A 12,591-nucleotide genomic window follows, 5' to 3' on the forward strand; every position below is an offset into this window, starting at 1 on the left:
ACTCTCCCCATTACCTTGAGGTCGGAAGAGGTACTAGGAACTTTCAGAAAAGCTTTGAAAAAGTATCTATGTGGTTTAGGTGATGCGCCCAATAGAGTTGAAGTCTTAAGGCCTTGCGCAGGTGCATGGGATCCGAACCACCAGGTACGGGAGGCCTCGAAGTTTGATGGTCCTGCAGGCACCAATGTTTTCCGCAACAAGTCAATTGTGGAAGGCCTGGGGTTTGTGTGCTTGGGTGTAGTGTGATGTGTGTCCTTGTCCCCGGGGTGTGCAATCGGACTGCCGATGGCATCCTTACTGGGTCCGGACACATGGGATTCCACAGGTGTCTCTACGGCTTCCGAATCAGAGCTGGGGCTGCCATTGGACGCGTCTGAGGCAACAGTGCTAGTGGAGTAGGCCCCCTCCCCCCTCTCGCTGGGTGTGCTTGTCTGTTAGGGTTTTGGGCCAAAAAGGTTTACAGGCCTTGCAACCCCGATCGTCAGTCACAAGGGAGGCACCAATTGCACTCCTTATGAGTGTCAAATTCCCCTTTCAGGGGAATTTGCTGTTACAAGACTGCAACATTTAAAAGGTGTTAAAAAGGACAGGAAAGAAGGGGTAAAGAGGCACTCTCGTGAAAATCAGTAAGGTGTCGTCCACCACCCACTCTCCCTGTCAGTCCAGACCTGAGGGCCAAGCCAAAGAAGAAATCAACCGGCGAGTCGCCGGAGGTGTAGAGTCAGCGAAGCAAGATCAGTCGAGATGATGTCAAGTAGTTGTCGAGGATGCCTGGCAATAATGTGTCAAGCAAATATAATAGCAATATACACTCTGTAACAAGCTCTGCAGAAAGTGCTAGATAGGCACAAAAAAAAACAATCGGGTGGGACCTCGACGTGTGAAGGATTTTGGGTACACTACACATCTCGTTAGAGATAGTGCTACAGTCATGCCCAGGTCAAGGTCCCTTTTCGATCTTCGAACGAAAGATGCAATAATGCGCGATTACCAATAGATGTCGGACTATATGTACAGCATGTGATTCCAAGCAAATCCGCAAGCATCAGAAATACGCTTTACTCCTTCCATAAAAGCCTTTACCTCTGGTAAATACCTTGTGCTGAGAGTTGGTGTATGCTGGCAGTTAACATTATGAGAGCTGTTTCCAAAAGGTAGGGGAAAAAGCAGATCAGTTATGTCTGAAGGTGACCAATAATTTGGATTGATCTTCATTCTTGTACAGCAGATTACAATAGTTTCCATGCATTGTAATTGCGTTGTATTTCCAAGCATCACTGAGACAGGTATAAGTGGAGACAAGGACCCCAGAAGCCAGGCTGTTAAGTTCTTAGTTTGTGGATTTGGGGGTTTTATTTGCAGATTGTTGGGTAAGTAGGTTGTGTACTGAACACAACCAACTTGATCGGTGGGTGCAGAAACTTGTGCAGAAGGGGAGGATACCATACCTGTTGAGCCCATGTTGGAGAAATGAGTATCAGTGTTGAGCTTTCCTGAAGCAAACTGTACATTATTTTGTGAAGGAGGAGAGTTTAGGTGCTTGCAGGAGAGAAGGAAGCCTAAGCAAATTCCCTGATCTAATTCACACACAGCGTTGGAGGGTCCCTGGTTGTCGGTACCTGGAAACGAAGACTGGGCTTATTGTAACATGTTTTCAAGATCCCTTTGAGTATGGTTTGCGTTCAGCTCCCACTTGTGTTCTTGAACTAACACCCTGCTTGGGCTGTCTGCGAGCCAACTGTACACCTGTGGCACATGCAGTACTTGTACGCAGACTGATCTGTTTATGCACCACTACTATATTTGTGGTGTGAGAAGAACAAGTTACTTACCAGCTGGTAACGTTCTTTCGACTGGATGTTCCTTCAATGTATTCCACATTTTTGACATGTAATGTCCACAGCTGTGCACTTTGGAAACTTTTTCAGCAGAGGGCACCCTGTGTCGATTATGTTGGGTGGATGTCCCCCCTCATCAGGTTCCCTTCGTTGGCGCACCACAGAAGATCCTGGGAGACTGACAGTGAAATCTGAACGCACCATCTGCACAATGTGATGAGCCCCCACCTTGGGAGGTTCTGGAGCTGTTGGGAAGGTGTCAGATGCGACTTCTTGAAAGTCAGGGAGAAGCCCAGCCTGTGGAGGGTGTGGCAGGTGAGACCAAGGTGATCCAACGCTTTCTATGGAGAGTGCGCCCAGATCAGACAGTCGTCCAGGTAGGGTTAGACTTGAATCCCCCCGACCCCCTCTCGCCAGAGGTACGCTGCCACCACCACTTGCTTGGTGAAAACCCTCGGGCGGAGGACAATCCGAATGGCAGGACCCGAAACTAAGTGCGAGCCTCCAGCTGCAAACCTTAGGTATTTTCATGTGCCGATTCATCCCAAGCACAGAAAGTAAGCATCCTGTAGGTCCAGAGACACCAACCAATCCTGAAGTTGAAGGGCCTGGAGGACTTGAGAAAGAGTGACCATCTTGAACTTGTCCTTCCTGAGAAGTTTGTTCAACCAACGCAAGTCCATGATGGGTCTCAATCCCTAGTCTTTCTTCGGGATCAAAAAATAAGGGGAATACCATCCCTTGTTCCTCTCCGCTACAGGCACCAGTTCTATAGTGCCTTTCTCCAGCCGGGTTAGGATTTCCTGCGCAAGGAGCGGATCCGGAAGCTTCAAAGAGTTTTTCCCTGGTGGATTGTCGTGAGGCCGCGGAAGAAAGGGAAGGCAGTAGCCGTGGGTTATGTATGGTATCCAGAACCCATGCATCTGAAGTAATGGCTCGTCATTCTTCGAGATGCTGAGACAGTCTGCCCCTAACCGGCGAAACATGGGACATGGCCTCATGACTGGAAGTGGCTGTGGCAGTGCCTGAAGGCAAAGAGGCAGCTGCCTGAGCGGCTTTGGCACCACGATTTCCCTGACCACCACGGGTACTGTTTCGCTGTCCCCTTTGACAGGCGGCCCCTCTCGTCTCCCAAAGTAGGAGTAGTAACGAAAAGAACCTCCCCTCCATTGCTGTCCCCTAGGACGAAAATGCGGAGGCTGACGCACAGCTGCGCTTAAAGATTTAGCCGCAGCTTTTGAGGTCTGCAACCTCTCAAGACTCTCGTCAGCCTTGTTGCCAAACAAATGTGCGCCATCAAAGGGCATGTTCAGAAGACGGGTCTGCACATCCAGAGCAAAACCAGACTTCCGCAACCACGTAAATCTACGTATAACTGCTCGCAGCCATGGATCGGCCAACACTGTTGGCCGTATCCAAACCTAAATGAAGGGATTCGCACATGGCATCCTTGCCGTCTTGCACGAGAGCAAGGAATCCATCCCTTTCTTCCCCCTCAAGAATATGCTCAGCCACTAAAGAAACAGTTCCACAGAGTGTGTGAGAACCTTGCCAAGGCCATGCTCGCAGCAGAAAATACCTTTCGGGCCCAACCGTTGAAGTGCTTGTTTTTCTTATCTGGAGGTATGGTAGGGTACACCACCTGCCTCGAGGTGGCCGTAGCCGCCTGAACCACCAAACTCTTGGGAGTGGGGTGAGCAGATAAATAGCTGGGGTCGCTAACGGAAGGGCGGTACCTTTGTCAAAGATTTATTAACAGCCGGAAGAGATTCCGGGGACTGCCAAGAAGCTGCTACCCTTTTCTGTAAGGTGAGATGAAATGGTAAAACCGGGTCAGAGGACGCAACTTGATCTAAGATGTCAGTTAGATCATCCTGCACAAAGTCGTTAGGAGGACTGGACCAGCCCAGATACTCCAGAGACCCTAGCCATGAGCCTCATGTATGAAGACAAATTCCACTTCCGGAGAAGTGTCCAACCCACTGGCATCATGGAGGGTCTGCCTCAACTCCTCCAACTGATTGTCTCCAGAAAAAAGTGGAGCCCCATCAAGTTCACCAGGGTCCTCAAACTCAGACCTTCCTTCCTCTTCATATGTGTCATCCAGAGGGAGTTGAAACCAGGCCTGGTGACAGAAGAGGGCCTGAGGTCCAAAACTGGCCTCGCAGACTTCGCTGTAGCCTTCCTAGGAGGATCCACCACATCGGGGTACTCCAATGGCAAATTTCAGGCAAAAATCCAGAAATGCTTCGACGCCAAGAGCGTCGACAACCTTGATGTCCTGAGCGCCGAAGGCGTCGACACTAATGCCGACGGCGCCCTGATAAGATGGCAAGTGCATGACCTTGCAAGGACTTTCCTTGCCTCAAAGGGCAGGAAAAAGGCAAAAAATACAAGATGGTCAAGATACAAATGAAAACCTTGTGGAACGGCCATTGTAGGACACTAGCAACAGTTGGTAGCCAAGAGCGGTGAGGCTAACCAAAAATAACGTAAAGTATGAAAAAGTAACTGCTGCCCCCAGTTTGTCATTTAGCACATCTTAGGTAACCAAAAAATCCTGAGTTTGGTCTAGGGGGTCACAAAAGGAAACCCCATTGCACTGCACTGGACGATGCATTATGCAATAATAAAAAGTTACCAAAACAGGAAACAAAGTAAAAAGGCAAAGGGAAACCTAATTTCCCACTGACAGCCTAAAGGTCTAGTCAGTTTCCTCATAATATGTGAGCAAAAGGCCACAGGAGTGAAGCTGAAGGCTTCACTGCACTGCAAAAAGTCAGGACAGTGTGTAAAACTAAAGCAAAATGTTTAGGGGTCCAACCACTAGATGTTGGCCTATGCAAAGCATGCGTTTCTAAGCAGATCCACAAGCCTCAAATATATAATTTATATATTTTTTTTAAAAAATCAAACGTTACTTACCCAGTAATAATCTTTCTGCAGTTTTACAAACACAAGATTGTGCTGCAGGCCTATCATTTTTATACTTCTGTGTGGGACTATTACTTGACTGTCTCAAAATGTTCTTAACTGTACCTACACACCAAACTTCTGATCTGAATCTGCCTTACGGATCCACCTATGCTACTGTGAGAATTTGGAAAGACCAAAATACCTCCCAACAAAAACACTCCCACAAAAAGTGTCATTGGCATTTCCAAGAAATCACAGCTGACATAAAAAGGGGAAGCTAAAACCGCAAATTTATCCCAGACCTACTGGAAAGGAGAATAAAAAGAAATATTAATGATGGACACGAGACATGCTAAACCCATTCTAAAAGCTTTAATGTCAACACATCTTTTTGAAATGCCTCAGGACTGAAGGCATTGCCAAACAAGTTTAGGAAGGAGGGCGAACTGGTAAAACTAATTTGCATTTATATAGCGCTACGAACCCTCAGGTATCCGAGTGCTGCTTATTATTACCCATGGTGTGTGGTGCTCTGGTGGCTTTTATTTGACTGTCTTGACACATCAGCACTTCACCTCCACTGCTAAAGATTAGCCACTACAATATCTATAAAATCCGTCCCCATCTCAGCTTTCATTCCATCAAAACACATTCTAACAGAAATCCTCCTATGCTCCTGCGACAAAGGTATGGAACTTTGCGACCCATACACTAAAATCTCCCAATCACATTAGATGTATTTTAAGTCTGTTGTGGTGACCCACTTACTGGTTCCCTCACTATCATTGGTACTGCACCAAATACTAAATGATGTAATGTAATGCTTATGTAGAGAAATCACCAATGGGACTTTTCTAGTCATGTTATATTGATTTATACCGCGCACCGCTAACACCCACAAGCAGTCTCCAGGCGCTCATGTTGCTCTGCAAGAGGGGGATGGGGTTGCTAGTGAGGATAGGATGAGAGGATAGGTTCAGAACCAGGAGGAACTGGCATCTGAGAGTGCTGTATTATTGCATGTGGGAGTTGGTACACGAGGCCCTGTGAATTATAACCACTTGGGTAAAACTCAGTGCCTCAGGTGTGTGCCAGTGTGTGTGTCGTGTGGTTTGTTTTTGTGAGCAATGGTAGTTTTGTGCATAAGGGATCCAGAGTTGTGGTTGCTAGTTGGTGTATGATTAATTGTTGTGTTGGTGTGTACTTATGTCATTGATGGTTTTATGGACTATGTGGCGGGTGGTTCACTCTAGATGAGCTTCCTGAATCGCCGAGACGGTGGGTGAGAGCATTGAGTTGATCGGTGTGTTTATGTGTAGTTTAGCATAGCCCTTTCCCTTTGCAATAATGAAATACAAATACGTGCATATGTGGGGCTATTCTATGTAAATGAATACTAAAAAACAAATCTCATTGAGAAGCTAGACTACAGTTTTGTCACCATGAAGAAGCAAGCTCAATGTGCACCATACAAATTAGCAAATAAGACATGCTGGCAAGCATGTCCATACCACTCTGTGTATCCCCACCCCAAATCTAGCTGAGCATCTGTCCAGAATCTCAACATTCATACCCATTTCCTCACCACCTACCTCTTCAACATTTATATTGTCTTTAGCACTTGTCTCAAACAGTTGAATTCCCATCTGGCCTGCAAACTTATAAGCATCTTCCGTCTCCACCACTTTGCGGTCTGGGTCATCATTTTTATTTCCAACTGTAGGGTAAAAAAAAAAAAGGAGCTTTTTAAGAGCTGCATTGTTTGGGGGAACTTTTTAACATTCAAACCATCACCATACTTGGCATATAAATAGCCACAGCACTCCCATTTTTAAGGATTAACCATCCAAAGGCCCACATTTTTTAATTTCTTTTAAATGAAAGTGACAGACTTCCGTAAGTCACTTCACTAGCCAATGCCTCCCCTGGATATATTGGCATGGATTTAAAAATATTGCAGCAAGAGTACAAACATTCCCGCACAGATCTGTACCTTCTTTGGCATCTATGCTCAATTAAAATAGTGATAATGAGTTAAACCTACAGTGTCCCATTGCTGATGTCCTTATCCTATTTAACAATAGAAAACAAGTTCTTACAGTGGTCGTTTGAACTCTAGACAGGAGTTATGATGCACCATGTTCCACTGGACACTCATTACCCTCCTGCTTCAGCTTCAGTCATATCATGGTACCAAGGAGAAAGAAAACCTAGCCCAACTGCCTGCACCATTTTATTCAATTTGGCGACCCTCTAATTCCTGAAGCCCATCCTTTAGGGCAAGAACACGCTACTGGTTTGTGGGGGACCAGTCTGTCCACTCATCAGGGGGGTCATTCTTTTAATCTTGAGCAGAGAGCTCTGGCAGATGTCACTAGCCAGTAAGGGCCAGAGATACTACACATACAGAATTGTATCTATGTTTTGCGATTCCTACTGAACCGGCACCTTTTCCCCACTGTCATAACGCATGTTAACCTTCCTGCAGCTGTGACTCCCCCCTTTAAGTCAAGGGCTGGTGTACCCTGCTTCATGCGATACTTCAATGGATGCTCTTCTCCCACCTTGTAGCTTTTCTGTGCTTTGTCTCAACAATATCCCTATAAGGGATTGAGAGGAACCTCCCCAAAAATTAAAGCTTCCTGTGGGGTTTCAGCAAAATTCTGGAACAGAGGTTATGGAGCAGTCACAACAGCAGGAGAGAAAAGGCTCGTTTCTGTCTGGTGGTTGTATGTCATGTGAGGGTTTGGGACCTGTTTGAAACAATAGGTAGACATCTGGGAGAAACTCTCAGTGTGTGTGTGTGTGTGTGTTTTGCCTTTGGCGGGAACCCTTGGGTGTACCCACCTAGGTGCTAGGCTGTCTGGGCAGGCAGGAAATGGGGGGAGGAGTTTTCCACCCCCTGTCCTTTGTCTGCCAGAGTGCCTGAATAGGACCAGATCCCACAGGGGGTCTGGCTGTCCCGATTGGACAGGCAAACACCTCTTTCTGTAAAATGCTGAGAGAATGGAGAGGAGTGTGCTGGAACTGTATAAAGAGGTGAGGCTTCTAAAGTGCAAAGCAAGTCGACCACTGGAAGCTGAAGTAACCGAAGACGACAACCAGAGGCGCCTGCAGGCCCTTTGCAACACTGAAGCAACCACTGTTTTACTGACCCTGTTTTCTGTGCGACAGAGGAGCTCCGAAGAGGACTCCTTCCCTTTGGCTGGTGGGAACAACCTGGATGGGAACTTTGAATTTAGCTATCTCCCAAGGTCCTAGGAGTTTCCAGAGCTGTGGAACCCCAATACCAGGAGACCTGTAGCCTATTTAGAGTGCATCGTCGTGGAAATGCCGAATCCATCCAAATCTTGCCACGCCCTAAAGGACACTCCAGAGATCCAATCCAACTCTTCCAGACCCCCTCATCAGAGCATGGGACTGCAGGTAGAAAGAAGATTGACCGGCAATCCGTGTCCTTTGTTGGTGCTGCAGAAAAGACGCCAAACCGCAGAGTGCACCAAGAAGTTGCTGAAAGCCGTGCCCCATTTTCTCCCTCGAGACTGCTGCTGAAAGAACCCATCAATTGTCCTGCCTTCACTCATCAGACCAAGGAATCTGGAGGTCTGGGCCAAAGTTGCAACATCACAGAGCATCCAGCACTAAGGTACTGTGGGGAAAAAGGTATTGCTTACCCGATTCCAAAAAGTCACTCCAGAGCGCTGGAGTACACAGAGTTGTCCAGGGCAACCCCCTCTTACCTCCGACTCAAGCCGCTGCTTAAGTCCCTTTAGAGTCCTTTCTCAGGGTCTCCAAAATTGATTAAGCATTCTTCTATCTTCCTCCCTAGAGACTAGAAATATGCACAGGAACGTTTGATTTCTTCCGCTTGCAGGACTTTAAACCTGATACAAACTGCCTTTTAGCTAGGTTGTGTTTCAGACTTTAAAGGACTGGCTGTGCTACGAAACGGCCTATAGAACCTGAAGGTCTATTAGGATAACACTAATCAGCTGTTTTCATCCCGAAAATCCACCATCATATATGTATGCAGACTAAATATAATTACTGTATTATTTTGTGGGTGCACAGTTTTACTGAGAGAACGGTCAAACTACTGTAACAATTAATGCGTTAAGCAACTACAGACTACGCAGTGACCATTTGAAAGTAGTGAAAAGTATATTTGTGTGATGGTTTATTGTGGCAAGTATGTAACAGTGACGCGTGTAAATATATATTTACTGATGAGTGTATCTGCTTAGATTGACATGCTGTGCATATAGTCCGAGATCTAGTGGTAATCGCAGATTATTGCACCTTTCTTTCATTAATGGACTACATTTTCTTTTTTAATGAGCATTTGTTAGGCACTTATACAAGTGAATAGTGTTTCAAAGCGCCACAAGGCTAAATGGGAAGGGAACAGGGGAAAATAATGGCAAAAACAGTAAAATACAGTCATGGTGCTACTAGACTTTGTGGCATTCAGAGGGTGCAAGTGCAGTGAGGAAAGGTGCAGGAGACAGGGAGGGGGCGGGGTGGGGTGGGGTGAGCAGAAAAGTGGGCAAGTGCTGGTGCATGGCCCGAGAAGGAAGTGCTAATGAGAGCCACTGAGGAGAACCTTAGACTAAGTGCAGGCGACTTCCAAGTGTGGGATGCAGAGCAGTGTGTGGGGGGGGTGGGGAGGGAGAGGGGTGTCTGGTATCGATTGGGGAGAAGGGACTGAAATCCTGTGAGATTCATTAGGATCAGGACACCAGTCACAGTGGCAGTGAGGTGATTAGCAGGGAAGGGAAAGAGGGAGAGGAGTTTTGAGCAGTTTCCGGAACTTGCAGAGGTCGGTCTCGTCGGGAGACACCAGCCGAGGAGATAGCCCTGCCCCCCACTCTCTGCTTAGAGAATCATTTGACAGTCAAAGAGTTGGAGTTAGAGGAGCGTAGGGCTGTAGCAGGAGAGTATTTAGTTTGGGAAAGTTGGAGATAGCGTGGTCCCAGGACCCATAAGGGCGTGTGGATGATGCAGAGTCTTGAATTTGATCCTTGCAGCCATCTAGAGCCAGTGGAGAGATTTTAGGAGTTACGGTCCCTGGACTGGAGGCCAAGGACAAGTCTTGCAGCCCTATTCTGGATTAGCTGGAGGGGGCTTAGAGAGGAACTGTTCAACGGGAAATCAGATCGTGTCTCCTTTTTATTTATATTGGCCTAAGCCTAGTCGCTCTGCGAAGAAAACCGTGTTGCAAAGTTCAGGTTTTAGATCGACTTTGCCGCCATTTTAGAATCATCCGCCATTTTGATTTCTGTTTGTGTGATTCTCTGTTCTAAAATGGTGGACTGTGTTTCCAACTTGCAACCAAGCCTTCCCGACCTTCGAGTTCTGTTAATGGTTAGAATGTCCGAGGGCCGACTGTTTAGATTAACCTCATTAGTGCCAAGGACGAGCTATCTCGTCCTTGGGATTCCCTCCCTGTTGCCAAGGACGAGATAGCTCGTCCTTTCAGGCACTCTTTTGTGCGATCCCTGCAAAGCACCACATATATCAGGCATTGCTGGTCACGTAAGGTTTGGGCACCCCGGGGCCAGATTGGCACACCAATGTGCCCCTCTGCGCCAAGGCAAGTTTCACAAAGAAAAAAATGGAAAATGGTGCAACACATTTTAAGGGGGCTGTGGGGCACCCCAAAGGGACGGGGAATTTTCTAATGGGACAGGGTGGTGACCCCGTCTCCCCCACCCCCAATGGACTGGGTGCCATGTCATGCAGCCCTCCCTGGGACCAAATATCTGCTCCTAGGAAGGGACGCCTGAGCCCAGGGAGGAGTGCAGGACAGCCCCCCCAACTTATCTGACCCTGGGGAGGGCTACATGAGATGCGCCACCCCTCCAATTGGGGTGGGGGTGGAGAGGTGCACCCCCTTCAAAATAGAAAATTACCTGGCGGTGTATGGGGGCCCCTCTGCCCCCGCTAAAGGGCAGCCTGCCATTTTGAATTATTTTCTTTGTTTACTAAACTTGCCTTGGTGCAGAGGGGCACATTGGTGTGCCAATCTGGCCCCGGGGTGCCCAAACTTAACTGCTCCACCTACTGGGGGGCCTGTCCCACAATTTTTGGGGGCCCTCTCCCCCCCACCCCAAATGGAGAGGGGGTGCACCTCACATAGGCATTTGTAGGAGGCCCAAGAAGGCCTTATGCGGTGCCCCCGCCACCCATTTGGGGTGAGGGGGGAGAGGGCCCCCAAAAATTGTGGGACAGGCCCCCAGTGGGTGGGGCACTAAGGTTTGGCCACTACAGGGCCAGATTGGCACACCAATGTGCCTCTCTGCACCAAGGGGAGTTGGGCTACCAAAGAAAAAAAGTGAAAATGGTGGAACGCTTTTTAGGGGGGGCTGTGGGGCACCCCAAAGGGTCTGGGATTTTTTTTTTTTTTTTTTTTTTTTTTAAAATGGGATGGGGCGTTGACCCCCTCCCCCACCAGCTGCAATGGAGTGGGTGCCATGTCATGCAGCCCTCTCTGGGACCAGATATCCGCTCCTAGGAACGGATGCCTGAGCCCAGGGAGGAGTGCAGGACAGCCCCTCCCCCTTATCTGCCCCTGGGGAGGGCTACATGAGCTGGGCCGCCCCTCCAATTTGGACATGTGTGGATTCCCACGGGTGTCCTCTTTTGGGAAATTCATGGGGTTCCCTGTTTTCCTTGCTGGCTTCGACACCCTAGACCCAAATCTGTAAGTTGCCCACATGAACAAAATGGGCAGTGGCGAAAGGCTTGGGGTTCCAAGTGGGTTACCCTTTTCCTTTTACGCCCCCGGTAGGTGCACCCACACATGTGAGGTACTGGTTTCATCGGGACATGTGTGGGGACACGGGAGGGTAGGCCATGTGTTGTTGGCGGTGTGTTTCGGTGGAGCACACCACTCCAGGGACCCCTGCTCTTGTATGGGTTACACAGCACCTTCAGTGTAGTAACCCAGGGCTGTCTTTAAGACTGCCCTCTGACTCCATTTCGCTGGGGCTGACTGCTGTCCACCAGAGAAAGGTAAAGTTGCCATTTACTTTACCTAGTCACTTTTGAAACAGACCCAGTACACCCCATCTTACATGGAGTACTGGAAAGGGCTAATCTGTACCCCTTTTCTGTCTGTACCTCCCTGAGCATTGTTTCGCTCTTTTAACATTTAGACTTGGCTGGTGGCAGTGGCATCTACAAAGAATTCATAACAGAGGTTACACAACCGTTATTGGCAATGTTGAACGAATCACTGGACAAAGGCATGTTGCCATTGTGGGAGTCAATTATTGTCCCATTATCGAAGCCCAACAAACCAGAAACTAAGTGTGGCTCGTACAGACCCCTCTTGTTGCTCAATCAAGATTGGTAATTATGGACCACTTTGTTGGCGGACAGGCTGAGGCCAGTAATCCACAAACTCATACACCCGGGTCAGGTTATGTCCCGAATCGAAACATTGCATGTCATTTTAGACGACTGCACCACGTCATTGACCACACAGGGAAATAACCGGCTTATGGCAGTAGCCTTGCTCGACGCCGTTAAGGAATTTGACTCAGTCAAATGGCCATGGCTGCTGGCGGTGTTAAGGGGTTTCGGTGTGGGTCCCACATATATCAAATGGGTGAAGTTGCTATATAACAAATCAGTTGCCAGAGTCAATACAAGCACTACCATATCGGAGCAATGGCGGTTGAGCAAGGGCACTAGGCAAGGTTGCCCATGGTCTCCGATGATGTTTATATTGTCCTCAGAGCCGCTAGAAGTGTATCTATGGAAAAAATACCACGAGACTGGCATCAAAATATGGGTTAGCATACACTTGATCTCCCTGTATGCGGATGATATG

The 12,591-nt window shown here is 48.0% G+C and overlaps 1 protein-coding gene across 1 annotated transcript in view; it reads right to left on the reverse strand.

Moving 5' to 3' along the window:
* Nucleotides 1-12,591, reverse strand: part of RAB35 (RAB35, member RAS oncogene family) — a 202,052-nt gene that overhangs the window by 81,097 nt on the left and 108,364 nt on the right. Inside the window, exon 5 of the mRNA XM_069619733.1 lies at nt 6,347-6,471. Within this exon, the coding sequence (XP_069475834.1) occupies nt 6,347-6,471 (125 nt within the window). The remainder of the gene's footprint in view (nt 1-6,346; nt 6,472-12,591) is intronic.

Source organism: Ambystoma mexicanum, chromosome 10 (genome assembly GCF_040938575.1).
Source record: "Ambystoma mexicanum isolate Mex_15411 chromosome 10, UKY_AmexF1_1, whole genome shotgun sequence".
Lineage (NCBI taxonomy): Eukaryota > Metazoa > Chordata > Amphibia > Caudata > Ambystomatidae > Ambystoma > Ambystoma mexicanum.